Source organism: Myotis myotis, unplaced genomic scaffold (genome assembly GCF_014108235.1).
Source record: "Myotis myotis isolate mMyoMyo1 unplaced genomic scaffold, mMyoMyo1.p scaffold_m19_p_12, whole genome shotgun sequence".
Taxonomy (NCBI): Eukaryota; Metazoa; Chordata; class Mammalia; order Chiroptera; family Vespertilionidae; genus Myotis; species Myotis myotis.
The window spans coordinates 23,794,106-23,818,905 of record NW_023416316.1 but is presented as its reverse complement, the minus strand read 5'-3'; the positions used below and the strand labels follow the sequence as shown (position 1 = coordinate 23,818,905).

The following is a 24,800-nucleotide window of genomic DNA, read 5'->3' as shown; positions in this document are numbered from 1 at the left end:
TTAACAAAGCAGTTACTCAACAGGGGAAAAAGCCACAAAGGAGCAGAGCAGCTGCTGTTGCACCCGTGATGCAAGTGCAGGATGAGCCCGGGGCCGCCACCGCCGCCTCGGCTCCTCCGTGACGTTCGGGAGGGGTATCCCCGGCTCTCAGGAAGTGGTGGCCGCGGGCGGCTCCGCCCCCACGCGACTCGGGGCCGGCCGGGCCGCGGGCCGGCGGGACAGCCGGGATCGCCGTCCGTCCTCACGCTCGCCCCACGGGCCGGGCGCCCCGCGCTCCCCCGCCCGCGCCGCCCCTCCAGGCGGACCCCGCGCCCGCGCCCCACCCTCCCCTCGGGTCACAGCCCGCGCCGCCCTCGCTCCCACCGCTCACACCCACTCACCCCGACCCCCAGCGCCGAGCCCGGACCAGCGTCGCGCGCCACCAGCCGGGGTCGAGCGGAGTCCAAGATGGCCACCACGCCCCCGCCCCCTCCGCACCCCTGGAGGGGTCAGGGCGCCCCCTCGCGCGGCGCGCTCGCCCCCGAGCCCACGCTAAAAATAGCCAGGCCCGACTATATTTGGTGCGGCCGGATCCCAGCGCGGCGGCGCGCGGCGCGCCCCACCCCGCCCCTCCCGGCGCGCCCCACCGCGCCCCGCCCCGCCCCGCGCGGCGCTGAATGGAGAAGGGGCGGGGGTGACCGAAGGGGAACCTACTCCGCTATCGGCCGCGCGCGCCGGCGGCGGGGCCGGGCCAACCGCCGAATTTAGTAACATCGCCTGCGTCAATCATGCGCCTCGCGTGCGTCAGCGCCGCGCGGCTCCGGGTCGGCTCCCCCCACCTCCCAGCCTTTGAATGGATACAATGCAGCAGCGCCCTCCTTCCTTCCGAGACTGGATTGGAATCCGTGGCAGTGCAGAGGCTGGGTTCCTCTCCGCCGGGTCAACTCTCGGAGCATCCTCCCACGGCCTCCTCCACACCACCCTGTCTCAAGTGGGAGTGGAGGCGAAGAAATAGACCTCTGTCATATGTGATGCTAGTTTTGTTTTCAAGTTTCTGGTACTAGCTAGAACCTTCTTCGAGTCTGAAACGCTGCACCCTCCCCGCTCCTTCCCCCTCACGCGCTCAAAGATTGTGACAGTTCAAAGAAATAACATGTCACCTATGATTGCAGCGGACACACAGGAACCATGTCGGTCTGCATTGTTTTACTCAAGTATTTTCTCAAAAAATTCAGATCTTTAAAAGAGGATGCTTCCAACTCAGATGCAACCTTAGGAACTAGGAGCTTTTAAGTCTTCTAAATTTTTGTTTTTGTTTTCGGCAAGAAATTCACACTTAAATTCATCATTAAGAAATGGCTCTCCCTCATACAGTCGCCCAGGCTTTCGGCGCACCACTTAAGGACAAATGTGTCCCAGGAGACCAGAGAAAATCCCTTAGGGAGGGACCGACTAATAAATCTTGTTGATTGATTTCGAAATGTTTAATTTGGGAGATGGGAAGGGAGGCCCGTCTTCCGCCATCAAAAAGTGAAAGTGCGAACTGAGGGTTCCATTTCTGACGGGGAGCGGGGGAGGGGGGGACATTTGCAATAGTCAGACCCGCTCAGATGTTCAACACGTTTGTGTTTGTTTTGCACACATTTAAATAGTTTCTGCTGCAGCGCGCGTACATTTAGTTGGGTTACATTTATAAAACGCACCCCTTAAGTAGAAAGAAATAAAAACCTTATCTTCCCAGAGCCATCTGCATCCCTGTGTAAAACACGCAGCCAGTAGAGGATGGGAGGCGCAGAGGGCCGGACAGACGTAAACAGTTCTAGAACTGTTGCCGGCGGAAAGCGCAGCTGCACCTCAGGGAATCTTTGGTCTGGAGCCTGACTCCTTCGGCACCCCCTGCCAGGTCACTCGGAGAAACTGGCTGGCGGAGCCTTCCTTTTCGGAAGAGCTGTCCTCTCTCTTACCCCCTCGCCCTGGCTTCCTGCCTTGGGGCAGCCTCGGAGGCGCGCCAGCAGCACTCCTCCAACTCTACTCCACCCGAGCCTGACAGCTGGGCGGTCCCGCCTGACCCGCGGGCGGGCCGCTGCTCTCTCTCTGACTCGTGCCCGGGCGAGCAGCGCCACTGCAAAGGGGTTGCCAGCGCGGGTCGGAAAGGCCTCCGGGCTGGGGCTGGCTGCACCGCGTAGTTTCCATTGTGCCGCCCGGCGAATGGCCGGGTAACGCGCGCGCGCACACACACACACACACACACACACACACTCCCTCGCACACGCGGAACCGGCTGGGCCAGGGGAGGGAGGAGGAGGGTGACGTAGCGTCCCATGGCGTCACATTGACGTCTCGCATTCCAGGCACTCTATGGAGAGGCCGCTAGGGCTCCTGTGGCATAAATGACGTGCCGAGAGGACGAGCGAACGCGCAGCCGGGAGAGCGGAGTCTCCTGGCTCCCGCCCCCCACCCCTCCAGCTCCCGCTCCTCCTCCGCTCCCCACACACAGACAAGCTCACACCCGCTCCCTCACTCGCACACACAGACACGCGCGCACACACGCTCCGCACACACACTCCACTCTCTCCCGCGCGCTCACACCCCTCTCGCCCTGCACCCTCGCGGGTGCAGCGGGGCGCGGCAGCCGGACGCCCCTCCCGGGCTCACTTTGCAACGCTGACAGCGGTGGCCGTGGAGGTGGGAACAGCGGCGGCATCCTCTCCCCTGGTCGCGGCCGGAGCCAGGACGCCAGCGGAACCCCTCGGCGGCGCTCTCCCATGAGTCGGGATCGCAGCATCCCCTGCCAGCCGCTCACCGCCTCTGGGAGCCGCTGGGCTTGGAGACCGCAGCCCTTCCGGGACAGCAGCTGTGACTGCCCCCCCAGCGCAGATTTCGGGGCAGCTCTCTAGAAACTCGCTCTAAAGACGGAACCGCCACAGCACTCAAGTACGTATTTGAGATTCGCCCAGTTAATTGGGGGACTTGCTGAAAAGTTGGCACACTGGGAAGCGTCGCTCCCGAAATTGACAACTTTGAGTGTGGGGTTTTCCCCCCCTCACCGCCTCGCTGCCGCCTTGGCTGCTGAGAGGCGGGTGGGTTCTGATCTGAAACTTTTCCCCGGTAGCGGACCCCCGGGGATCTCTGGAGCTAGTGGGATTCCAACCCCCACCCGAAGGGGCGAAAAGCCTGTAACAAAGAGGAGGACCGGGATGTGTGCAGTCGCAGCTCCGGAGATGTAATTCAGGGTATTTCAGCTCTAGTTGTCATGGTAATGATGCTCTCGGCGGCGGCGGCAGCAGCGGCGGCGGGGAGTTGCTGCTCCGGTGATGAACGGCAGTAATTTTCCTGCCTTTTAACTAGGGTTGAACATAGGGGCTCCGGTGGTCCAAGTTCATACACCTGAGAGTGACTCCGAGCGGGTTGACGGGGAGGTAGCTTGGGAGGGGAAAGGGGCCCAGGGCAGCCGCGGCCGGAGTTTGCAAAGGCGCTCGGAGGATCGCAGGAAAAGAGGGCATAATTGTAGGAATGCGGCTTATTGTATTGAAATGAGCCTGGGGCTCCACTAGGCACGTCTGCCCAGCGCCGCCGACTTGCCCGCTGACACTTTTCCCTCCCGAGGTGAGCGGGTGTAATTGCGGACTCCCGCACTCCGAAACGCGTGGGGACGGTGTCCCTCTCATCCAGGCTCGGCTCGGTGTTAGAAAGGCATGTTTTCCTCTTAACTGAGAGAACTCGCGCTTTTGGAGAAGTTGCTCCGAGTGTTTTAATAGAATTGAAAGTTCTCGGTGGAGAGGAGAGAGCGGTCGTGCCAACGCAGCCTGCGGAGACTGGCTTCCCAAGGCTCCTCTAGAACCTGCTGGGACTTTGGGGCAGTCGTGAAGTTTCAGCATGTGTCCCTTGATTCCAAAGAACGTGTTTCCGGGCGCCGAGGCTTTGCCTAGAATAGATATTGCCTCTTATTTAGCCTCCATACTCCAAAGGGAAGAGCTGGCTGCAGGGAGGTTGGTGATCAGAAATCGCGGGCCGTTGGTTATCCCAGAGCCTTGGGGTGCCGGGAGAGACATACATAGGGCGCCGGTGTGGTCACTTCATCGCAAATTCCATCTTCTTTTCCCGCGACAAAGAAATGTTTTCTAGAACTAAGTTTGGGAAAGAGAAACCTGCCCAACGCGGCTACCGGGCACAATGAATGAAGTTAGAGTTTATTCCGAGTTATCGTAGCTGAACAAGATGCTCCCGTGTGAGTATCAAAGACTCCTCGGGCCACAACAGCCCCTGCACCCGCTCCCTCCCCCCGCGCCCACCCACTCCCCTCCCGGGACCTGGCGCTCGCAGGATTTCTCCCCGCGGTTTGTCTCCTCTCCCTCGGTCTTTCTGAGAATTCTGTCTTTCCCATTCTGTCGGTCTCCTCCACGCCTCCTGCCCCCGCCCAGCCTCCGCCCCCGCTCCCCAAGGTTGGAAACTCCGCGGAGGGGCCGGGGTCACAATGGTGCGTTTCACGGTTTCCTCCACTCGCTTCACCACCGGGAGGGGAACACGGGGGTGTTCCTTTCGTCTGCCCACGAGAAAGAAAGGGGCTTTGACAGAGGTAGTTATTTCTTCCTAATTTACAACCTCGAGGCTCCGTGCTCCCGGCCCCGCGGCCGCGAGCAGGAGCCACCGAAAGTGTTTCCAGGCTCGGAGGCTTTGCCTAGGTAACCGGACGTTTTGGAGGGCGGGGGGGGGGGGGGGGGGAACCGAGGGGCACTCGGCTCAGCTGTAGGAAACGTGGTTTGGCTCTTCCCCTCCAACACCGGTGCTCCAGGAGACGCGACCCTCATCCACCAAGTCAAAGGCCGATCCTTAAAGAAAGGCTCCGCTGGAAAGGCCCCGGGGCAGGGCGGGCAGGCGGGCACCTCCTGGGAGAGGTGGTGGGAGGTTTCTGGAGACCCCACTGAAGATTGGGGGCGGGGTGAGAAGGGCTGGAAGCACAGGCTACAACCGTGGGAAGATCCTTCCGTGCTTGCACTAGAGTTCGCTCAAGCTTTCCGTAGGATCAGCTGGGGCTGGGGCTGGGGAAAGGGCCAGGCCTGGGACTGGGGGTATCAAGGGAATCCCCCATTTCCTGGCCTTCGAGGGCTTCCCGGACCTGAAGACTCCCAGTACCTCTCCTTCCTCAGGGAAGCCATGGGCGTAGAGGCTGCAGGCAATGAAACTTGCACGACCCTCTCGCAGCCCGCGCACCCGCGCGGATTGGGGGGTTTTGTTTATTTTTGGCTCCAAGTTGCCTCCCATTCAGCTGTGAGTGGGTCGGGACAAAGGTGGCGCTATAGGCCGGAGTTGGCGGCAGTGGAATCCTTCCTCCAGGCCCGGGGAGCTGTGCTTCCAGCTACAAAGTTTCGCCGAGGCTGTGCGCTGAGACGCTGGGCCGGGAGCCGCGCTGGGGCCCTCCGGGTGTGCCCCCTTCGGGCCGCCGGGTGGTCTAGAGCCTAGAAGTCGCCCACCCTCAAGGATGCCGCCCGCTGGGTGCAGGGGGCCTCCCTCCGACCGCCCCTTCAGCTGTAAACGCCCTCCGCCTTCTCGCCCGACTGCCAGCGCGGGCCTATTTTCACTGTGCCCTTTTGTTTGCTTGACCCCTGGCCCCCGAAACTCGCGGCTAATAGACGCAAAGCTCCATTAGCATTTAGAATGAAAGGCTGACTTTCTTAATTCCTCGGGGCATTCACGCATTCGTTCCGGACCTTGTGCATTTCCTATGCAGCGTGTAAATTTGTCTGTGAGGGGGTGAGAGCGGGTGGAATTGGAAAATGACTATTTCCCCCTCGTGCACACTCACTGACCCCCACCCTCCGAATTTGGGCGGGACTCTTTTCTGCACTGTTTTCTTCGGTTTTCCTAACTTCGTGAGCTCGGAACCAATTGTGGGGGACAGAGGATCGATTTCTGGACGATGTCAGGCTTTGCTATTTTAGCCTGGGTTCCGGTGCCACAAAAGGGCGGTGAGCGCGGCTGGTAGGGGCAACCTTTCCTCGGCTACCCCAAGGTGGTGTGATGCTGCTTGTTTCAGGACTCCAGGCACCTTAGAATTTTTTTGTCATTAACGTAGCATTTCTAGAGGCCTCCACCAACTCCCAATACGCCCAGCCCAGGCCCCGGTGGCTCAGCCTGGACTTACTGTGACCTTTGTTCTCTCTCCGGGGGCCCGAAGAGCCCACTGCGGAAGAGCGCAGCCCCGCAAGCCCCGGCCTTGGGACTGGACCCTCAGCAGAGCTGGGCAGCACCGCCGCCGCTTCGCCTAGCCCTAGTCGTACATCTCCGCCTCCTTCACTCTCAGCCTCCGCTGGAGAGACCCACCACACCCCCACCATTCAGCGCGCAAGATATCCTCCAGGTAGGTCTGAAGGCACGACCCCTTATTCCAACCCGCCTGGGAGAGGTGGGTGGGGGAGCCACACTACCAGCCGGCAAGGTGGTCGACGTGCCCAGTGGCCAAGACAGTGCCTGCTGGCTGCGCATTTCACAGCACAGGTGGCTTCTTTGCAGGAAGCTCCTCTGGATACCACACCCTGTTGCTACTGAGCAGCAGCCAGATTAAATTAAGCATTGCATTTCTCAAAAGTATTTGTCCTAAGAAAAATACAGATACACCATAGATTTGGATATTTTACTTCTAATGTCTTCATGTTTGCTCTTCCTTTACATGCAGCTTATTCATTTAAGAAGTATGGGGTCACTTAGAGCAATAGATAGAGTATTTTTGTTTATATAAAATCCAAATCACTTGGGTGCAGAAGTGTGGATTCGTGAAGCTCAAAGGGAAAGAGAAAAAGCGTTTGACCTGAAACCCAAGGAGTCCATTTAAGTTGGCAAAAGTAAGAATCGCAGGCTTGGCTTGTAACACCTCTTTATGCATTTGTCAGAGAGATACCAGGTGCCAGGCCTGTGTAGGCACCAAAGATATGCAGATAAATAGAACTCAGTCCCAGCAAGCTCACGGTCTAGCTGGAAAACACAGAAAGACACAAGAGCAATAGGCAGAGATTGGCAAGAAAGAATGACTAATAGGGAAATCCTAGAGGTCTAAAGGGAGAAGGAGAAGAGATGAAACCACAGGCAGTGTTCTTTCTTTTAAATGACTAGTCTTTCATTTCACCCCAACAACTGCAAAGCAGGATAAGTAATCCTTTAACTTCAAACTAGGGAGTGTTTTTAAGGCCCTGTTTGAAAAATAAAGGCTTGAACTGGCCTCTCTTCACCACTGCTTCTTCCAACAGGCCCTCATCACATTTTTTCAAGTCAAGATTTCATCCCATACACCCATGACTCAATCAGATTTGGAAATGTGGGTAAGAGAAAGATGTCAGAGGAAGTGTGAAGTACTCACTCTTCTATTAGTCACACATTTTATACCATAGGCTCCGAATAGACATTAAGCACCTGGTTTTCCTTTGGTTCAGAAAAAAACCAACCACCAGAAATTGCCCATGTTGCCACTTATATTTAGCCATAAAGAAAGGGAAATCATCAGATAAGTTATTCATTAGATGTGATAATTCTCAGGGCCCTCTCATCCAGCTCAACCTCTCTGAACAATAAGTAAGCACCCTGGGTACCAGTCGCTTTGCTGGGCTCAATATAGTCAAACTGGCAGAGAAACAAAACATATTAAGAAACTGCTTTCTGTTTGTAGGGGTCCTAATTATTCTGTCATAAGATAATATGTAAACTAACTCACCTATTATGACAGCTATAATGTAATAAATACTGATGTATTTTATTAGTCAGAATTGAGGAAAAGTGTATATATGTATATATATATATATATATATATATATATATATATTATATTGTATATGGCAGAGAGCAGGTTTGGTGAGTGTTTTGTTGCAGCTGCTGATCTTTTTCTTTGCAGATGGTGCAAACTCCCCCCAGTCCATTTCCTGGGCCTACTTTCCCACCTCACCACCTAGCTGGCTGAAGTCATCAGCAGGGGTCCAGTTTGTCCAGGCTGCTGGCCCTGTCTGGAAGAGTGGGAAGGGGGTGGAAGAAAAAGCGACCACAATATGTGTGGGTACCCTTAGTTGGCATTTATAAAATGTTAGCATGTCACTGTTTCCCTTGGCCAGTAAGTCCCATGTAGGACACCTTTTTTTTTTTTTTTTTACTAACTCATAGAATTTATAAATCAATGTGTGTGACTTAGGGGACCAGTGACCTCTTCCCCCCAAAATAAACCAACAGGGCATTCATGCGCTTTCTTTATGCACCCTCCCCTACCCCCACCCCCAACTAATGGCTGAAGTCACTCCAATTAACTTCATTGGGCCTATGAGAGAAGACATCAAATTTCCCAGATCTGGTGGAGGACAGGGCAAGGGAAGAAAGATGGGCACAGAGGTCCCCAGGAGGCTGGGTTTTGGCATCCGAAACGCCCTTTGACAGTCTGTAAGGGATTCAGCTTTCTTCCCAGCGAAGGAAGGAAGGAAACACTGGGCTTTAGATCTGTGCTCCCAGGAGGGGAAAAGGATGTCACTTCCTCTCCATTTCCTAGGCCTAGATTAAAGAGCCATGCTAGGAAAGAGTGCGGACTTGCTTCTGAAAGACCCTTTGCCCTGTCCCTGCAGATATGCCCTGCGTGCAAGCCCCGTATAGCCCTTCGCCTCCAGGTTCCAGTTATGCAGCCCAGACCTACAGCTCAGAGTACACAGCGGAGATCATGAATCCCGACTGCGCCAAGCTGACCATGGACCTCGGCAGCACCGAGATCACGGCCAGGGCCACCACATCCCTGCCCAGCTTCAGTACCTTCGTGGAGGGCTACTCCAACTACGAATTCAAGCCTTCCTGCCAGTACCAGATGCAGCCGCCTGGACCGCGACCCTTGATCAAGGTGGAGGAGGGCCACCCGCACAGCTATCACCATCACCCCCACCACCACCATCACCACCACCACCATCACCAGCAACAGCCGCAGCCAGAGCCATCCATTCCGCCCTCCTCCGGACCGGAGGACGAGGTGCTGCCCAGCACTTCCATGTACTTCAAGCAGTCCCCGCCGTCCACGCCCACCACGCCGGGCTTCCCCCCGCAGGCGGGGGCGCTGTGGGACGATGCGCTGCCCTCGGCGCAGGGCTGCATCGCGCCCGGCCCGCTGCTCGACCCGCCGATGAAGGCGTTGTCCGGCGCGCGCTTCCCACTCTTCCACTTCAAGCCCTCGCCGCCGCACCCGCCCGCGCCCAGCCCGGCTGGCGGCCACCATCTCAGCTACGACCCGACGACCGCCGCCGCGCTCAGCCTGTCGCTGGGAGCCGCCGCCGCCGCGGGCAGCCAAGCCCCCGCCCTCGAGGGCCACCCCTACGGGCTGCCGCTGCCCAAGAGGGCAGCCGCGCTGGCCTTCCCGCCGCTCAACCTCACGGCCTCCCCCACCGCGTCCAGCCTGCTCGGGGAGAGCCCCAGCCTGCCGTCGCCGCCCATCAGGAGCTCCTCCTCGGGCGAGGGCACCTGCGCCGTGTGCGGGGACAACGCTGCCTGCCAGCACTATGGCGTTCGCACCTGCGAGGGCTGCAAGGGCTTCTTCAAGGTGAGCGCACGCCTCCTCCTGGCGCCCCTCCCTCCGCAGCCAGCCTCCTCAGCCACCCGCTCAAGTGAGCAGATAAGTGGGTCCTTCACGATTTGAGACGTGTAATTGTTGAACTCTGCGTTCCTGTAGCCTAGCACCTTCACGTCCATGTTCTCAGGGTGTCTGACCTTTAAGTTCATTACAGGAGGCCGCCCCAGATGGATTTGAGGAGCTGTGAACTTCCTGACGTGGCATTATCTTATAATCATTTTTCTGGGGGAAGCTTTCAGCAGATTCTCAAAGGGATCTGTGATCTCAAACGTGCAAAAACTTAATTGCATTTCTCCCCTGTCCATCCCGAGGAGAAGGGTTTGTGTGCCAGGCTATGGACATTTGTATCTCATGTCATCTTCATAGTAAGAGCTAGGACTGTTGAATCAGAGAGACCTGAGACTGGATTCTGGCCACTTACTAGCTGTTTTTATTAAATGTCTTGAAGGTAGATCTTAATTATCCATGTTTCATAAATGAGGCGATGGAGACTTGGAAAGGGTATTCAACTGCCCAGGACACACACTCAGAGAGTGAGAGGGAGACAGGATGCCAGCTCATGTTTGCATGACCCCAAAGTGCACATGGCCTTCACACCTCTGCAGCTGTAGAGCAGGCCACTGACTAGATGCAGTTTGGGACAGCCCCCTTCACAGAAGAGAGGAGCTGGGGTTTCTCCAATTCACTCCACCTCTGAGCCACACACAATGCCAGGTGTGGAAGTTGTTCATGATCTCATATAGACCCAAAGGAGAATTCTACAGGAGGGTCTTCAGCCTCCACCTATGTTACCCATGAGGAATCTGAAGCCCAGAGAAGTGAAGCCTTGGGTAGCCTGTAAACAGTGATTTATCCGCACGTGGTGACTCTTGAGTTCGGTGCTCTTTGTAACACTCAGGGGAAAGTGGCCTTGTCCTCTTGCTGCTCTGCTTTTGCTATTGACTCCCTGGCTTCTTCAGACAGTTAATTCTGTGCCATTTTCCCCAACCCCCACTCCCCTGGCCATTATCTCAGGCATTTGCAAACCCACAAATGGTCTCCCACAATAATCACTCCCTAGCCTACATGTTGGGCAGGGTGGAGGAAAAGGGGAAGCTGGATGCTGATTGGGTAATAGGATTTAGGAGGCCAAAAGGATATATCTGGGAGCAGGTGGGACTTGGAGAACACTCAAATAGGAGGCCTTGATCTGCCACCTACCAATTGTATGGCATTGGGCATGATACTTCTTTCTAGGCCTCAGTTTCCCTATCAGGTGAATAAAATTCAGAGAAGGGCTGTGAGAATTAAATGGGATAAAACATTTAATTATGAAAGCATTTTATAAACTTTAAAGGGCCATAAAAAACAATAGTTCATTGTAAGTCAAAACTACCAAGTATTTGTAAAAATGCACGTGTTTGTGTATTGGTTATCCTACCCACAAGCAACGGTTACTTTTGATCTGGGAGTAGAAATCATGTGATTAATTACATTCTGCAGAAAAGTGAGAAAAGGCGTATGGAAAGACTTTGCAGCCATACCGAAGGCATGTACAGGATTATGATATTTTAAATATAGAGCCCCCAGGTTAGCCCTTTTTTAGTCTTAACTACTCAAGCTTTACCAGGGCTGCTTTCAAGGAACTGCATTCCTTTCACAAATTGATTTTTCTATCATTTCAGTGGAAATGCTGAAGGGCAGTGAAACAGGTAGCCAAAAAAGGGAAAAGGAAGAAAAACAATTAAGAGAAGTGCAAGTAACTTCAAATATAACCATCCCCGAATAATTGAGAGTTGACCAAAATACAGGAGTGGTAATACATCCCGTCTAGAAATGTCAATTAAGTGTTCCCCAACAGGGTTCCTTTTCTGCAGCAATCCCTTGAAAACAAATCTATATTTGAAAGGGCGGGGGGTAGGATGGGAGAGAACCATCCCACAGATCTGTTAATTAAGGGAATGGGAGCAGGTTTTACCCAGTGGCTTTCTACCATTAAATTGAATTCTTTAAAAATGTGACATGAAATGCAGTTAATGATGGAATTCAGTGATTGAACTGTAACGATCTCTCCTTGTCCTTAAACTGTGCAGGCGCACATGACTGTGGGAAAGGTTTCAGGTTATTGGAAAAATGTATACCTGGAGCAAAATGCCGCCAAGCACTCAAATTGGCATATAACCTTGAGGACAATGGCAAGAAATAGAGTTTTAGAAATTACTGCATGTTCGATGAAGAGAACTTCATTCAGGAAGCACCAGTTTCCTACCCTTAAAGAGTGCTGAGAATTTAAATGCTGGAAACTGAGAAGCATGTTTGTGTTTTTGGAATTTTTACATTTTAAACGAACATCACCTATAAATGTAGGGAAAATGTATCTGGCTTTGTTAGATTTTTTTAAGTTTTATGTAAGCAAAATGATCTCCTTAAAGTGAAATTAAAAGATGATAGGGTGAATACTGGTAAATGAGGGCTGAGAATTGCTGAAAGTAAAGATTGAAAATAAGCCTAGAATTTTGGGCAAGAAATAGATTACCAACCCCAAATTACCCAGATTTCTTTTCTTTTTTAGGCTTAACAAATAAATTTCAACTTTCTGCTCTATTTGGAATTGTATAGATTCAGGTAATTTCTGAATGATTTTACCCCACATCCAGTTGCACACATGCTTTTTGTGGGGTTTTTTAAAAAGCCTCCCTTGTATTTGGAGCATAAAATTATGCTCAATTATTTCTCCACGTGCCATATTTAAATTACATGTGATTCTGAAGAATACAGCATTATTTTATATCCAAGCCCAAGTTTTATGAAGTATGTTTTACAATATGGCTATTTTGATGTCTATGTCAATAGTCATTTATGAAATAACCAATCAATAGGAATTTTAATTGAAAATATATGGCTCTCATATTCCTTTCTTTCTCATTTCTTTTTGTTTTGGTTTTTCTTTATTCCTTTCTTGGATGTGATAGTGGTTTTTAGTGTCCAATTTTAAGATTTTAATTTTAAACATAAAAAAATGGCCATTTACCCTTTTAAAGATAAACTACAATGGCTGATTAAGGAATTTTGGGGGGGCACTTAAACATTATTTCCTATATATTTTAACTAGACAAGTCCTGATTTTTGCTTTTTATGATTTCATCTCTATTGGGAAACAAAGCCAGTTACTGTAATATTTGACTTACAAAAGTGATAGCCAACAAAGTACATCCCAGATAATTTTGATTTTATTTTAATAAGGTCAGCAATAATCAGGGGAGTGGAACAAGTAGAAAATTGTTCCCAGAGGGATATTAAAAGTGGAGATAATCTAATCCTCCAAGGTATGATATGTTGACCTGGTAATTTCAGATATGATTTTATCATTCAGACTTGGATGTCTCCTGAGACTTGCTTCAGAACAATCTGAGATGATTTTCATTGTCAGCAGCTAACACTAATAAAATTGTTTTTCCTGCAGGCTAGCGTGTTAGGAAATTAAATTTATCTAATTATACGAATTGCACTGTCGCTTTTCACATTGTAATTAAAATACATCTTGTCAGGTTCTACCTCTTTCCAGAAACTATTAGTTGACTATCTCTGTATTGTATTTTCTCAGAGAACGGTGCAGAAAAATGCAAAATATGTTTGCCTGGCAAATAAAAACTGCCCTGTAGACAAGAGACGTCGAAACCGATGTCAGTACTGTCGTTTTCAGAAGTGTCTCAGTGTTGGGATGGTTAAAGAAGGTATGAATATAATGCTTTTTATCCAACTTGTTTATATGTGTTCTCAGATATCACTGAAAAAAAAAATGCTAATATTTACATTAGAATGGTGAATTTTCCTTTCCTTCCAACGTTTTGTTGTTACAGGGTATGTTTACATTTAAAAATAGCTGAGGACTACTTTTCAATTCTAATTTCTCAAAATCAATAGAGAGCTTGTGTACATACATCTCTGTTCTATTTAAGAAGGAGACTTTTAGGACTAATTCATTACCAAATATAAGTATGGAGTAGCTTTTATGCTGCTTGTTTCAACTCTCATTGAATCGTTGTGTGAATATTATTCCAAACTTATTGCCACTTTTAAATGGTTGGTCTCATTAATGATTGCTCAACTGTTTTAATTCCTTTTTGTGATTTATGGCTATTCATGAATATCTTTGAAGACAGTCTTTCTCTTTTTCCCTTGCCATCAGTTGTCCGTACAGATAGTCTGAAGGGGAGGAGAGGTCGGCTGCCTTCAAAACCAAAGAGCCCATTACAGCAGGAACCTTCCCAGCCCTCTCCACCTTCTCCTCCGAGCTGTATGATGAATGCCCTTGTCCGAGCTTTAACAGACTCAACGCCCAGAGAACTTGATTATTCCAGAGTAAGTTTTATAATGTCCTGCTTTTGAGTGAATGATCAGGGTCTCTACTCATGATACTAGCAATAAGAGTTGATTGATTGACTTTGTGCCTGCCAGTGTGCTAAACAGTTTTCATACCTTTTCTATATTTCTCACTTCATTGTGCAATTCCAGTGCATCCATTGAACCAAGTAATTTTGCCTTATTGGGTCTCTGAATCCCTTAACAAATGGTCTTGACAGTGCTGCATCTGTCATACCCATTGTTGCAGGATTCCTGGTGGTTGTGCCAATGAAAATCTGCACAGGTGAATTACAATTTGCAGATTTCTTTCATGGTTTAGACAAAGTGACTATTGGTTTTTTCATATTGTGGTCAAACCTTCTGGGTGAGCTTTAAGTTATCCTTAAGCAGTTTACCCAACTGCATTGGCATTGATTGATCTGCTGCTTATTCGAGGGATTAGACCATTGATAGAGAGGAGCAAGCTCTGGCCTTGACATCAGGAGGACTGGGATGGAACACCACTTCTGCTGCTTCCTAGCTGTGTCACCTGGCTCATGCCCTTGGCTTTTTCATCCCTACAGTGGACATGATTACAATATTTAACCTCAGAGGGATGTTTTGATCACCAGCCACACAGGAAAGATGGTTGAGAAAACATTTGAAGACCATAAATGATTACCAGTATTGTTATTTTAGTCAACCAAAATATCTCAACATTTCTATTTCATATGGATGTAGTAAAATGTCATCAGTTTGAATTCTGAAAATTGCCATAAATTTGGATAACAAAGAGAACCACCACAAGAAAGGATTTTCTAAGCAAATGTATAAATATGACTCTAAGGCAGCTTTTTAAAAGACTTGGAAAAGCAAACTTCTAGTAAGACTGAGTCTCACCAAAGATGGGAAGGAAGAAAAAAAGATCATAATTATTGGGCAATTTCTGCATGCTAGACATTGTGGTTCATTATCTCATTTAACCACTTAAAGAATCATGAACTGTAGGGATAGTTACCCTCACTCTAAGAAGAAAACTGAGAAACACAGTTTGCATACAAATCAAAGAGAGACCAGTCCAGGGATCCCCAATTGGTTGGTCTGGCTTGGCAGCTCCTACCAGATTTCCCTGCCCAGGTCTAATCAGTATTTCAAACTTCTGGCTGAACAGCTGGGAAAGAGTGTGTGAGTGTGCCCATAATGTGTTCTCCTTTTAGATTGCAGTGCTATGATTGGTACACCCGCTTTGATCCTCCTTGGCTGGGAAGCCTCCTCTCTGCACCTAATCACAAGACTTCATAGGAGAAGCATGGCAGATCGTTAGCACCAAAGGTTGAGGACTCTTATTCTGATTACAAGTAGCATCTCTTGAAGTCAAGTCTCAAAAAATAGTCTAGCATCATAATGCAGTGGTTAAGGGCTCAGGCTTTGGATCCATGCAGGTCCCTAGATTAAAATCCCAACACCGTTGTTTAGTAGCTGGATGGCCTTAAGCAACTGCTTAAACCTTTTAATGACTCCGCTTCCTCATTGGTGTTATGGAATAATAATTATAATATCTACTTCCTGGGATTTGTGAAGATTAAATAAGGTGATACTTGTCAAAGCTTTAGCACAGTGCCCTCCCTACCATTTGTTGAATGTTCTGAGTGTGAACACTGCACGTGTCAGGTGCCTTGTAGCAATACCAGGAAGCTAAGTGTTATGATCTCTATTTCACAGGTGAGATTAAAACTGAGAAAGGCTAAAGGACTGATTTGCCCAAGGTCACAAAGCTAATATGCATCAGAAATAGAATTAGAAGCCAAGTGTATTGGACCCCAAAGTCTGTGCTCCTAATGCCAAGCGTTACTGCACCTTTGGTTTCAGTGAGAGAGGGTGCTGGAAAGCATTCTGGAATAAAGACCTCCTCCCTAGAGGAACTTTGGTCTCCCCTCATGCAATTTTTCTGGATTTATGAAGCTATTTCATACTACCCACACTGAGGCTACATAACACAGTCTGTCATTATTCCAGGATATTTGAAAACACTTTTGGTGGCCAATCCAGAGAATTTAGGCTCCACAAGTGATTTTTTTTTTGGCCCCAAATTATCCAATTATTGGTCTTTGTGGACTAGTCAGTTATTCAGTGGCAAACCCTCCCCAGCTCTTTGCGTTGTCCCAGCTGGGAACTGTCTCCACACGGAAAAATCAATCCAGCTTGTTTGCTTGCCTCTGCACCATTCAGTATGTTAGACTAGAGTCATCATCTTCATCAACAAACATTTATCCAATTTAATTGTTAGTTTTGTCCAAAATAGCGGATTGACCATGCCAGAGTCTAGGTCATACTGATACTACCTTTGGGGCCTGGCTCAATTTTGTAAAGCATATTTATTTTAATTGCATTGTTTTGGAATCAGGTTGAGCCTCATAGCTTGGATTCTTCTGCTTTTAGATAGCTTTGCAAAATTATCAAAAATTGGACCCAAATCAATAAATTAAAAGACTTTTTAAAAAATACAGTGAGCTTTCATCAAAAACTTGGATGAAGGCAGAGAAGGCATGCTGATCACATTTGCAGATGACAGAAAGCTGGGAGGGATCGCTAATATGATGGATGTCAGTATCAACATTCAGAGTGATTTCGACAGGTTGGAACAAGATGGGCTGAAACCATCACAGAGAAAGTTAACAAAAATAAATGTGAAGCTAAGCATTTAGAATTTTAAAACATGGGAGGGCCTTGGCCCATCAGTAGTTCATGTGAAGAAGATCTTGGGAGTGTATACACTTATTAGGAACCAACAGAGGACATGTAGTAGAAGAGAGAGATGCTAAATCACCTTAGGCTGCAGCAGTATGGTACCAGGACCAAGATGGGGGTAGTACATGGGCTCTGTCCTGTCAGACCGCACTTCAGGGTTGAGGCTAATTCCAAGCTGGGGTTTGAGAGGGATGTGGACATACTGTTTCCGGAAACTTGTAAGGGATGATTGGATGAAATGACAGTGTATGTGCAATATGTAGGAAGGGAGAGGGTTTGGCAGGATTAGGTCACTCTTTTGCTCTGTGGCAAAGAGGACTGTTGCTCCCAAGGACAGATCTAGAGGGGGAAGGAAGGAGCCCCTTTCAGCTCACCCTGAAGACAAGGGCGTGTGATCATCACACAAGTAACTAAGGGGAACACATAACAGGATTTCTCACTAGCAGAGAGTTTATTTTGGATTTCATTAAGTTCCTCCAATTCTAAGATTTTATGATGCTAGGGGTTTACCTTATTGTCCCTAAATGCAAGTGATTATATATACATATACATATAAACATATGTGCTTTGTTCTCTAAAAATAATTAACCTAAAATGAATGAAGCAAAATTAATTTATTGAGTGCCTACTACTTAGGTCCCAGCTTCCTGTGATATAATTTATGGTTTGGGTGATTTTCTTAAGAATGTCACTCAGCCCTGGCTGGTAGGAGCGTTGTCCCATACACCTAAAGGTTGCGGGTTCTAGTCCCGGGCAGGGTACATACCTAGGTTATGGTTTCAATCCCCAGTCGGATATGTATGGGAGGCAACTGATCGATGTTTCTCTCTCTGTCTCTCCCTTCCTCTCTCTAAAACATAACCTCGGGTGAGGATTAAAAAAAAGAATGTCATCAATTGAAACTCAATTTTCATAATACCTTCTCCTTAAAGTTTTATATTTATAAGTTTATACAACTGGAGGTGACCTTGAGATCAGATCATCTAATCCAACCCCCATATTTTCAGAGGAGTAAATACAGGCTTCCAGGGGGTTAAGTGACTCGTCTAAGGTCAGTGGCAGAGCGTAGCCTAGATCCAAATCTCATCATTCAAGGTATCTGAATACATGTTTCTATTTCACCATACTGCCACTTCTACTCAGTGGCAATTTAACTAGGTGTGTGTTTTGTTTTGTTTTTAAAGAAGCTTTATTTAATTTTTTTAAAATTACAATAATAGTAATATATACCCATTCATTTTTTAAAAAGCAAACCATTTAGAAGTGAAAAATGAGAGTGCCTTTATTTGTTCCTGCCTAATTTCACTCTTCAGCAGTAGCCGATAACAGCAGTGTGTATTCATAATTTATTACATTTTTAATAAGAATGTGCCCTGTCGGGTTTGAGTCAGAGACAGTTGATTTGATGTAAACAATTTATAAAAGGGACCAGCTCCGCTCAGTGAATCAGGCTAATAGAGAAACGAGGAGATATTTGCCAGACAGGTGTGTTCTAATCTTCTTGCACCACCATTCGCGCCTTTAAGGTTGTAAGCGAGTGATTTTCCTCATTTGTGGGAAAAGGAGGTGGAGGAGTTGTGTTCCAAGTCACAGAGGGAACTAATGTTTCAGAGGCCAGAAAGCGAGCCTCGCTTTGCGAAGCGTTCCTGGCTCTGGGACCTCCTCGTTTCCTTTGGGCCAAACTTCTCTCCTTTAAAACCGAGCTCAGATCCTTGTATATCAGTGCAGTCAAAACATGTCACATTTGATTTGTTTCTTCTTGAAATGTTGCTATTCTCTACCCCACAGTTGCTTTTAATTTAGCAATACAAGTATATATAGATACTGGGCTTGGCTTCAGAGCCTGCATAATTACTAACGAGAAAATAAACTTAACGTCCTCATTAGCTGGTCATTTCAAGTATTTTTTCAGCAAACTACGATGTTTTCTGGTAATTGGTGTCACTTAGTGTAGTAACAGACGCCAAAACAAGAGATATTGCTCAGATAAAATACCAGGCACCAGCAAATGGCGGTTAAGTATGTTACCAAGATAGCTTGAGAAACAACATGGCTAACACATGTTAGACCTAACCAAGGAAACAGCCTGAAAACTCTGCAGAAAGAGACTCTTCAAGAGATCCTCCAAATTGGCAATTCATTAGATGATTTCAGGCCAGTTCCTGCCCCTCTGTGGGCCTGTCTCCTCATCTGAATGGTGAGGAGATTGGACTAAGGGCACTCCCATGACCCCTTCCAGCCTTCTCATTCCCTGATCGGCATGCCTGCTGTAATTTCACTGTGGGTACAGGTCAGCATTTCCCAAAGTGTGGTGCCCAGACAGCCTCACTCAGAAAGAGCCAGGAGATTTGCTTAAAATGCAGGTTCCCAGGCCACGCCCAGGCCTACTGTATCAGAATTGGGGGGAGGGACAAGGCAGGCAGGAATCTATATTTTAACAAGCACCTTAGATAATTCATTGGCATATTAAAATTTTAGAACCACCAATATAGTTTAATAAGGACAATTTTATCTTGAATCTCCCATTTTCCAGCTTTTCTTGGGCTGAGAAGGAATGAGCAAGAGATATAAATTTTCAAGAAAGCAATTAATTTATTTAATTGATATGTATTGAATGACTCGTGGGTGTCAGGCACTGTTCTAGAGCAATGAACGTATTATTGAATAAGAAACGCTCCTGCGCCCTAGCCGGTTTGGCTCAGTAGATAGAGCGCTGGCCTGTGGACCGAAGGGTCCTGGGTTCGATTCCGGTCAGGGGCACGTACCTTGGTTGCAGGCTCCTCCGCGGCCCAGGCCCTGGTCAGGGCTTATGCAGGAGGCAACCGATCGGTGTGTTTCTCTCACATCGATGTTTCTCTCTGTCTTTCCCTCTCTCTTTCACTCTCCATAAAAATCAATGGAAAAATATCCTCGGATGAGGATTAACCAAAAAAATAAATAAATAAAAAGAAAGAAAGAAACACGCCTGCCCTGGCCAGAATTGCTCAGTGGTAAGAGCATCGGCCTGCACACCAGAGGGTCACAGTTCTATTCCAAGTGAAGGGCACATACCTAGGTTGCAGGTTTGATCCCCACTCCTAGTCCAGGGGTGTGTGTGTGCTAGGCAACCAATCGATGTGTCTGACATCGATGTTTCTCTTCTCTCTCCCTCTTTCTCCCTCCTTCCTCCCTTCCATCTGAAAAGCAATGGAAAAAATATCCTCACTCCTCAGGTGGGGATTAAAAAAACAAAACAAAAAAATGCTCCTACCTTCATGAAGGAAAGAGAAAGTAACCAAATAACTGTGATGCCATGGCAGGGGGGGGGGGGGGGGGGAGGGGGGGGGGGACAGGGAAGACAGTTTATTTGTTTCTGGTTTTGTTTTAAGGGGAGTTAAATAGATAAGAAAGGAATAAATATGGGGGGAAATATATTCACTGCCCATTTTTAAAGTGTAAGAACCTAAGAATATGTATATATAGTTTGGCTTCAAGAGTGATCACATCTAAAATATATAAAGACCCAGGGAAAAGTAACATTGTAAGGGGAGATGAAATGTTCTTAGGATATTTTACATGTTTAGCCTGGACTGATAAGTGAGATAGAGTAAATGCCAGATTCCACATTGCTATGACAGCATCATATTACTAATTTTTTTAGGGCTGGTGCTCCCATTCAAACAATTCATTTTAAGCCTAGGCTCTGCCTCACATCTGACCTGTGTAGCCACATTATTGCCATATAAAATGTGTAGACTCATTTCAGTTTAAATAGCTTTCATTGTCGTTTGTAGCTCTAGATTCTCATTCCAGGTGCTTTAGTGAAATCACCATTAGATGTCAGTAAATGTAATACTGTATCTTTGACTAGTTGTAAAGCCTGATTTTTAAAAATAGTTTTTTATTGATTTCAAAAAGGGAGAAGGAGAGAGAGATGGAAACATCAATGATGAGAGAGAATCATTGATTGGCTGCATGCTACACCCCCCACTGGGTATGGAGCCTGCAACCCAGGCATGTGCCCTTGGCAGGAATCAAACCCAGGCCACTCAATCCAGAGCCAAACTGGCTATAGCTAAAGATTTTTGATGGATCAGTTATCCATATAGACTAGAATAAAAAGTTAGGATTCATTGCTAAAGTCTTTCTCTATTTGACCTATGTTTGATCAATAAACAAATATTTCTAAATTTCCTTTGGTGAACCCCAGACCTGCTTGGCCCTGAGAGAGTAATGCAGGGGAGCACACAAGCAAAATGGGGATCTGGTTCTTCCAACTCCAGGTCCAGTATTCCTTGGTGAGGTTTTTATAAAGTGCTAGGCCAGGCAGAGAAAAAAATCTAAAATGTTTTGTTATGTTTCTCTAAGTCTTACATTCAGTAGAGGGGATACTTGGTTTGTCTTTTCCCTCAGCATTGGATGCTGACCCTCCATTCACCCCCAAGTTACTGGTGGCACAGGCTGAGTCCAGTTTGGCTCCAAAATACTGGACTAGAATCACCGCAGGTGAAGCCCAGAGGGTCTGGCTGGGGCCTGGCATGCCAGGCCCGCTGGCTTTTCTGCTTGCTGGGCCTCATCAGGGAAAACTGCACACGCAGGGCAGGCAAGGGCTGCATTTCCCTGTGTGCAGGATGCATGAAATGTGAGCCCAGCAGGGGCAGAGGCCTGCAGGGGACCCTGGGTGAAAGCTAAGTGCTCTGGAGGATGGTGAGCAAATATTGGAAGCACAGAGATTATTGAGTTGTGAGTCATGGTTTCAGGGAAGTCAGTGCAAGAGGGAGCTGTTAGGTCCCATGCGCAGGAAAAAGTTTGCATTCTTTAGTCTTTTTCTCTCCATTTTACTCACTGTTTTAAAACAAAACAATGCTGAATCAAGGTCAAATTCTAGACAATACATATAAGTCTAACCAATGGACACAGACACCAGGGGTTGAGGGCAGGGGTCGGGGAGTAGAGGGGCAATGGAGGGATAAGGACACATATGTAATACCTTAATCCAGTGGTTCTCAACCTTCTGGCCCTTTAAATACAGTTCCTCATGCTGTGACCCAACCATAAAATTATTTTCGTTGCTACTTCATAACTGTAATGTTGCTACTGTTATGAATCGTAATGTAAATATCTGATATGCAGGATGGTCTTAGGCGACCCTTGTGAAAGGGTCGTTCAACCGCCAAAGGGGTCACGACCCACAGGTTGAGAACCGCTGCCTTAATCAATAAAGAAAAAAAAATTCTAGGCAATAACTTCATACCTGTGTGATTAGCTGCATTTGGAATCATTGAATGCAAGAGCCAGCACATGGAACATTCACCAGGATTGCTGATAGTCTGGACCATAAAACACACCTTAACAATTAAAAAAGAAAGAAAAGAAATCGCACTATGTCTGCCGTCAAGCCACAGTGGAATTAAACTAGAAATCAGTAATAGAAAAATGGCTGCATGCAAGAGGCAGAAGGAATCTTAGGGGTCAGCTAGGGCAGTCACTTCCTACTTCAGAGGCAGAAACAGGCCCAGAGAAGTGAAGTAACTTATCTAGGGCTGCACAGCAAGTCAGTGCCTGAGCCTGGAGGAGGACCCCATGATCTGCTGCCTCTGCTCCATGTTATCACGTGTTCGGGAGTTTCACATGTAGTGCTGTCAGCTTTCTAACGGTGGTCCTGCCCTGATTTTCATCCTGCCCTTGGAGAGCATGTGGAATTAGGTTAATATCAGAGGAGAAAGTAAGAAAGTAAAATAAAATCCCCTTTCCCACTCTCCTGCAGTGAATATAGAGTGTGAACTGAAAGGAGGTGGTGGGAAGTATCCGGCACCAGGATCAGGCCACCATCCTTGACTATCCATAGGAAGGAAGGCTGGTTCTTTCTCCCGTGGTTCATTGAACCCATTACAGAAACATCCAGGGCTTCATAGAGTCTGGGCACTGAGTGGGATGACCCAGGGCTCTGAACTGGACCTGATGTTACAGGATCCTAGATAGTCAGGGCTGAAAAGTCAAAACCTTCTCCCATTTTATAAAATGTGGAGGCTGAGGGACAGTGAGAGTTTCAAGCATCATAACCGTTATCAGTAGCATCACTGTCATCGTTTGTGAAACGTGTTCCGTGTGTCAGGCCTTTCACATATATTATCACATTTGATCATCACAACAAAATACCGAGGAAGGCACTGTCCCTGTTTTACAGAGGGGAAAACTGAAGCTCAGAAAAGTGAAGTCATTTGCCCCAGATAACTAAAGTAAGCAGCAAAGCTACACTGTTTCACAAATAAGAGGCCTGGGCAAATCAAGGATTAAAGTAGTTCGGCTCCTTGTCCGATGTTTCTTTTGTTACTTCATGATGCCTCTTGGGAAAGCACAAAAGGGTGTGTAGGGCGGTGGGGTGGGGGAAGCCCAATTAAGACAAGTGCCTCATTTCCTCATACCTAAGTAGTTCTACAATACGGACCTGGCTGCTTATTGGCTGATTCTCCTCCAGCCAGGTTAGGGCATTGTGGCAAGTCCAGGCGCTCCCTTGACGCTTCTTTCATCAAAGAGTATTCAACAACTAATGATTGGGAGTCAATCAGGTGCCAGTCACTGTGCTGCTGACAAAACATGGGACCAAATGAATGCATACCTGGAGACCTCCAATTAGAGCAAAATAAAATGCTTTCTTAAAACTATACCATGGGCTCCCAGCTAGTAACATCAGACATATTAACAGCTGGGACTGGAAACCACAAGGCCAGGTGGAAGTCTTGGCTATACCACTATTGGAAACTCTCAGACTCTGTGAGCTTCTCTGGGCCTCAGTTTCCTCATTTGTAAAAGGAGAATTAAAATCCATACCCCAGGAGGATTAACCTAGAGAAGGGATGCAAAAGCACCCGCAGCTCTTAGTGCGAAGGAAATGATGTGCATATTTACATGCGTGTTGTGCCGATCTGTCTGTGCTGTTCATTGTCCCTTGATGATTACCTTGCTGTTTCAATCTTTTTGCCTGAAGTAGGAAAGATTGTCTTCCGGTAATTCAGGCAAAACCCTGACTCTACCAGAATATCCAAAAGCTGGGTAGAGACTTTATTCCTACTTGTATCTTTCTTCTCCTGGGAGATCAATTCTGTTCAATAGAATGTTCGGCAGTGATGGAAATGTTCTCTATCACATGTGGCTGTTGAGCTTGAAAAGTGGCTGGTGTGACTGAGGAACTGAATTTTTATTTTAACTTCATTAATTTAAATAGTCACAGTCCCGAGTCTGATGGCACACAGCCGCCTGGGCCCTGCCACTGAGACACCCTCCCTGCTCCTCTTCCTGGTTTTTCTTCTCTCACAGAAATCTACCTGCAGCAAGCGAAAATCATTCTCTTCTCCTCTTCCTTAGTTCTGTCTGGCACATTCCCTGGTGTTGCTGATGCTGCTGGTGCAGGGAACACGCTTTGAGAACCATGGATTAATTAAGCATCCTGTTTGGAGGCAGCTGTACGTTAGTGGAGTCAGTAGATACTGGAGGTTCACTCAGACACAAACCCCTGAGATATTGGTTCTCAACACTGGCTGCCCTTGGGAATCACCAGTGACCAGTCCTCAACCCAGGCCAGTTAAATTAGAATCTCTGTGGCGATGACCCAGACATGAGTGTTTTTTAAAGCTCCCCAGATGATTGCAGTCAGGACTGAAAACCACTGCACTGATGGGACTTCAGCAAATTTCTTTTGTCTATTAAATGGTCACAACCTTCACTCTATATATCATGGGGCCACTGTGAGAATCAGATGAGACTGTGAATGCAAAGGGTTATATCAACTGTGGGACCTGAGAGTAAGGATTCAGACCTAGACAGCCGTGGGGGAGCCCACTTGCAAATGATGCTGTCATCCCCGTTGAACTGAAATAACACCGCTGCCTGTGGTTTGCATTCTAGTACTGTCCCTCGGACCAGGCCGCTGCAGGCACAGATGCTGAGCACGTACAACAGTTCTACAACCTTCTGACAGCTTCCATTGACGTATCCAGAAGCTGGGCAGAAAAGATCCCCGGATTTACTGATCTCCCCAAAGAAGATCAGACATTACTTATAGAATCAGCCTTTTTGGAGCTGTTTGTTCTCAGACTTTCCATCAGGTAACTACTATTATTTTATCTACCTTCAGTCCACTCCTTCCTTTGAAGGACTTTGAAACCTGCTGTGTTTGCAAATGAGTCATCAGAGA

General features: G+C 47.9%; 1 protein-coding gene and 1 long non-coding RNA gene across 9 annotated transcripts in view; one reads left to right on the top strand and one right to left on the bottom strand.

The window, feature by feature from the left end:
• Window positions 1–512, bottom strand: part of LOC118667260 — a 76,567-nt gene extending 76,055 nt beyond the window's left edge. Inside the window, exon 1 of the long non-coding RNA XR_004971200.1 lies at window positions 381–512. This is a non-coding gene — a long non-coding RNA (uncharacterized LOC118667260). The remainder of the gene's footprint in view (window positions 1–380) is intronic.
• A 1,617-nt stretch (window positions 513–2,129) lies between these two features.
• Window positions 2,130–24,800, top strand: part of NR4A3 (nuclear receptor subfamily 4 group A member 3) — a 36,081-nt gene continuing 13,410 nt past the window's right edge. Inside the window, exons 1-7 of one of the 8 annotated variants that reach the window (XM_036330213.1) lie at window positions 2,130–2,913; window positions 6,155–6,337; window positions 7,859–8,013; window positions 8,571–9,526; window positions 13,140–13,269; window positions 13,725–13,897; window positions 24,512–24,711. In XM_036330213.1, coding sequence (XP_036186106.1) covers window positions 8,010–8,013; window positions 8,571–9,526; window positions 13,140–13,269; window positions 13,725–13,897; window positions 24,512–24,711 — 1,463 coding nt within the window. In that variant the 5' untranslated portion in view covers window positions 2,130–2,913; window positions 6,155–6,337; window positions 7,859–8,009. Of the gene's footprint in view, window positions 2,914–6,052; window positions 6,338–7,220; window positions 7,293–7,858; window positions 8,014–8,570; window positions 9,527–13,139; window positions 13,270–13,724; window positions 13,898–24,511; window positions 24,712–24,800 lie in introns of those variants that run through there. The other 7 variants (XM_036330210.1, XM_036330206.1, XM_036330208.1 and 4 more) reach the window with 7 other exon arrangements.